The sequence below is a fragment of the Agrilus planipennis genome, unplaced genomic scaffold (assembly GCF_000699045.2).
Source record: "Agrilus planipennis isolate EAB-ADULT unplaced genomic scaffold, Apla_2.0 scaffold64, whole genome shotgun sequence".
Classification (NCBI taxonomy): domain Eukaryota; kingdom Metazoa; phylum Arthropoda; class Insecta; order Coleoptera; family Buprestidae; genus Agrilus; species Agrilus planipennis.
The window spans coordinates 1307608-1313022 of NW_020438927.1; the positions used below are offsets into that span (position 1 = coordinate 1307608).

Genomic DNA, 5415 nt, shown 5'->3' on the forward strand with positions numbered 1-5415 from the left:
TCATTAACTGAACCAGTACCACCGTCATCTTTAGAACGAGTACCACCGTCATTATCTGAACCAGTACCACCGTTATCTTTAGAACGAGTACCACCGTCATCATCAGAACTAGCACCACCGTCATCATCAGAACCATCACCACCGTCATCATCAGAACCAGCACCAGCATCATCATCAGAACTAGCACCCACATCATCATCAGAACCAACACCAACATCATCATTAAAACATACATCTCCAAATTTTACTTATCCTGCACCTAATGATCCTAATCAATTAAATTTTTCATATCCATCGCCATACAGCGTTCCATTTAACCTACATCATGTACCTCCGCAGTATTCAAATTATCATGAATATTATAATTATCCGAACCCAAATTATTATCAGCCGTATCATCAACAATATAATGCACAGCCACATAATTATTATGAAAATAGCAATAATAAAATAAGTAATAATAACATTAATCATAATATTAACAATAGTAATAATAGTTCAAATAATAATGATAGTTGTTACAATATTCAGAATCTTTAATACTTTATAACATAAATAAAAGTTAATTAATAATTAATCAGTTTTTGTTATTTCATGCGAGAAGAGTACTGTTCCAACGCTCTTTTAGTAGAAAAACGGCGGTTTTTCGGTGCTTTTTTGGCGGTTTACTGAAATGCGGTGCTATTTTAGTGCTATTTCGGCGCTATTTCGGAGGTTTAGTCCTGCAAACGGGCCTTTTTTCGTCGTTTTTTGGAACAATTTACGGTGCTAATTTGGCGGTATTTTAGTTGAGTGAAAAATTAATGAATTATTTTTACTCGGGTACCTACCTTCAGCACGGCTTGTAACTAGAGATGGCTGTAGTATGTATAACTTAAAAACACCAAGTAAAAATAAACCTTATGTGTTTGACTATACAACTTTGTATGGAGTATAAATGTACTATTTGAAAAAATTCTTTGCAAAACTTTTAAAAAAGTAATAAAAATTTTTTTTCTCCAGGCGTGCTGACCAAAACTTTCTCAAAACTAGATGATGATTTACCGGATCATGTCATTAATAATGCTATTGCATCTTCTCTTTATGATGTAAGGGATTAGAATGGACCTCGACATAAAAGGATTAAATCGGCAAAAAAAAACCTCCAACCAGCCTAGCGGAAAATGCAGTTATTACATAAAAATTCATTTGGAATTTTTTCCAATTAGGGCTTTCCCTACCGCATCCCAGGTACAAAAAGCTAGGTTTACTTAGGAATGGTACCAATTTCTATTTGAAAGGAACGGTTAGACACAACCGACAACGTTTCAAATATGTACAAGAAGATGCTGACTACATTTCATATGTGTACTGTGAAGGGTTGTTTGATATATGTCATGTGAAATCATGCACTGTATTCACTTCTAATGATACTGTAATAACAGGAAAAAGAAAAAATCTTGTGTCTTCTTCTCATACACTGATAGCTTGGGCAGCGGATCTTACAAACGTAATTTCACAATTGAATGTCAAAAAACAGGTAATTCGTAATATTTTTTATAATTTATTAATTTTAAAAACAATTGTCCGACTTCAGGTGTTTGATTTAATGAAGGGTGATCAAATTTTTTTAGAAGCAAAAAAAGATTTACTAATAACCAATTTAGGCGATTCATACCTAAAAAACACAATAGAGAACGCATTGCATACGCTTGCAGTATGATGACAGCCGGATGACAAAACTTTCGCGATTGCTATTAGATTTCCGTAAAATTTGTAATACTGATGTTGTGCACCTTAAAGATTTATTACATCCCAAAAATTTTGACGGGGTAGTATCTGCTGCAAGTAACATTTCAAGGTATGATGCCTTGGCAAAAAACATTAATTCGCCCAGTCTTACAATGCATTTGGATACTTCATTGAATTTTGCTTGTGATGAATTATGTCACTTAATCTTAAAAGAATGTTGGGGCTTCGAAAGTCCGTCTGCTGCAGGCCGTAACCAGTGGCTAAAAAATTGAATCTAGATGGAATATTGAATTGGGCTCACTTGCAAACAAGGATTTACAGGAAAAAACGATGGAATAAGCCATTATTATTACCTTTAGTTGATGATAAACAGTCGACTCTCGTTAATTCGAAACTCGATGGACTCTTAAAATATTACGAATTATCGAGTGTTTGAAATATCAAATGGTTCGAAATGTTTGAGAGAAAACAAATAAAACTTCGAATTATTAAGGGTTGATCAATTATTATTTATTAACTGCTATTCTTAAACAATGACAAAAGTTTAGAGGTACATTCGTGTACATATTCGTAATGTGAATTAATTAATCTTTCGAAAGAACTCTGTTATACTGGTTTGCTTCAAAGCATATTGCTGCTGCTCAGTCTGCTAAATATTTTTTTTTAGAGAAAAAGTGCCTGAAATGCTTTTTCATCACTTTCGTTTTGTAAACAGAAGCTTTGTAAGGCATCGAATGAGGAGGCTGTTACTTCCTTAACTGACACCTCTGTCAAAGGTTCTAATGTATCGTCCTCATCTTCATCGTTGCTTTTTCATTCGTATCTGTCGCAGATAAAATTTCATTATCGGTTGGTGAACCTGAGACAGCAACATCTTCGTCCATGTAAAATAACTTAAATATACCTAATAAATGTAATAGCTGTATTGAACATAATTTGTGTTTACTTTTAGACTACGACTATTTTAACAATATGGACAAGACAGTCCACTTGAGTCAGAAAAACTCATATCGCTGATGTCAACTAGTGGTTCTATTGCTGGTTCTTTATCATCTATAATTATTGGAAGATTTTCCTGATCTTCTTTTATGAAACCGGATTTTTTAAAGTACTTGAAAATTGTTGTGGGTGTTACAGCTCTCCATACCTTGTTAATCAGTAAAAAAGCTGTTAGAACTGTAATATTCGCAGTTAGCTGCTTGTCGAGAGATTCTGAAACGAGCTTAACAATTTCTTTGCGATAGAACGTCTTAAAATTATGGATGATCCCTTGGTCCAATGGTTGCAATTTGGTAGTTGTATTCGGCGGAAAGAAGTAGAGTTCTACGTTGGACAGTTGTGGATAGTGCAATTCTCTTTTTTAAAAACAATTTCGGTAACAAAGAATAATCACACTACTCTTATTTGCACTTTTGAACATGTAGCATCTCTTGTAAGATATATTGTATCAATAAATCTACATCATACAACTTTCTTAATAATATAAAGAAATTTAGGGATGGAACTTTCATGACTTCAAATAATTGCAAAGACTTATTTTTAAATGATAAATATGATGAAAAAACATATAAGGAGTTGGTTCAATGCGTTCTATATCGCTTGATTGTTTTCAATAGAAGAAGAATAGGAGATGTCCAATTGTTGAAAATTATAAATTATGAAACTGACAAAAACAATTATTCGGAGTATTTCGAAAAAGTTTTAACAGAAACTTAAAGAGTGTTAACAAATATATACAAAAGAGTAGTTAATAATAGAACAAGATTTAAAGCTGTAGCAATACTAATACCAGACGTGCTACGAGACTTTATAAACATTTTGCCAAAAAATAGGAATAAGTATATTTCATTCGAAAATGAAAGTGTTTGCAATTCCAAATAATACAATTAAATGGGGAAAAGGGGATGTGGCTATAGGAAATCTTACGAGAAAGCTTGACTTAGAAAATGCTGAAGCTTTTTCCAGTAACAAATTGAGAGAGTAAATCGCAACAGTAATGCAACTTCTAAATTTGACTAAAGGTGAATTTAGACAATTTTCCGATTTCGTGGATCACACATTAAAAACACATGAAGAATTTTATAAGTGAGTATTTAGAGTGTACCATATCAAATAGGATGTATATTTTAATTCAAAGATTAAAGCATAACAAAGAAAACTATTTATTTAGAGATTTAATGGCTAAATAAATACGCAATTAAACTTTTGATTACGAAAGTATAAATTAACGAAATTTCTTCAGACTTCCCGTTGATATGTATCAAACTGCAACAGTTACAAAAAAAATACATTTAATGATGGAAAAAGGAGGTCCTCTAGTAAAATATAAAGGTAAAACATTGGCGGAAATACATTTTGATCCTAACTTTTAATACACCCAAGAAAACGACGGTGATTTTAGTGAGACATTTGTAGCGTTTGTAAACTAAAGAATTTTTAAGGAAGGGAGATAGTTTTAAATAGCGGCCCTAATCATAATAATACATTACAAGCTCATGTTGTAGAAGATGATTTTTAACAAACCCAAATTACAGGTATACGTGACAATATATCAATTTAGTTTCATATTACTCAGAATAAAAATCTAAATTACAGTGCAACCTTTTAATTACGTTTTTATTTCAGATTTAATTACTGACAATATGCATCAAAAGGTTTCTGCACAAACTCCTATATGTTCAGAGAAAATTACAGAGTATGGTACCATCGACATATACTAACAGACGTGCCTTAACCGTNTTCGGCAATGACCTCCTCATTCGAGCCAAATTTTTTTCCCTTTAGCATTTTTTTGAGATCAACAAAGAGCCAGTAGTCGCTGGGGGCTAAATCTGGCGAATACGGGGGGTGAATTTTGCCATTGTTTACATGGACTTGTGGCATGGTGCATTGTCTTGGTTAAAAAAGATTTTTTTCTTCTTCATGTGCGGTCGTTTTGCTGCGATCTCCTACTTCAAACGTACCAACAAGTCAATATAATAATCACTGTTGATCGATTTATCTTTTTCCAGGTAGTCAATGAAAATCACACCATGTGTATCCCAAAAAAACAGACGCCATGACCTTGCCAGCAGACTGCTGCGTTTTTGGACGCTTTGGGCGGCTTTCGCCAGCCATGCGCCACTCAGATGATTGCCGATTCGACTCCGGAGTGAGATGATGTATCCATGTTTCATCCATGGTCACGTATCGACGCAGGAAATCCTTTTTATTGCGAGTAAATAGCGATAAACAGCTCTCTGAATCGTCGACTCGTTGCTGTTTTTGTTCCACTGAAAGCAATCGCGGCACCCACTTGGAAAAAACCTTTTTCATGCTCAAATTTGGATTGTAAATACGCTTCCAGATGATATCTGTGTCATTTCTGCAATCTCACGGACCTTCACTTTGCGATTTCTCATTACGATTTTCAACACTTCACTCACATTTTCCGATGTAACAGCTTCCAATGGCCTACCCGAACGTTCCGCATCGTGTGTTCGTACGTAGTCTCGGGACTTATTGAACGATGTAGTATATAACAAGCAAGCGGTATTGTAATTAATATATTTTTTAGAATTTCGCATTACAAAACTTAACATACGCGATGCTTTCTTACATATCTCATCACTATGTGGTTCGAAGGTCAATCCTTTATCAAATAGAACACCTAGGTCCTTAACAACATCAACACGCTTTATGGGT

At 34.0% G+C, this 5415-nt stretch overlaps 1 protein-coding gene across 1 annotated transcript in view; it reads right to left on the bottom strand.

The window, feature by feature from the left end:
* LOC112904328 (clumping factor A-like) overlaps nt 1-5415 on the bottom strand; it is a 22267-nt gene that overhangs the window by 5793 nt on the left and 11059 nt on the right. The window contains exon 3 of the mRNA XM_025974081.1: nt 20-235. Coding sequence (XP_025829866.1) covers nt 20-235 — 216 coding nt within the window. The remainder of the gene's footprint in view (nt 1-19; nt 236-5415) is intronic.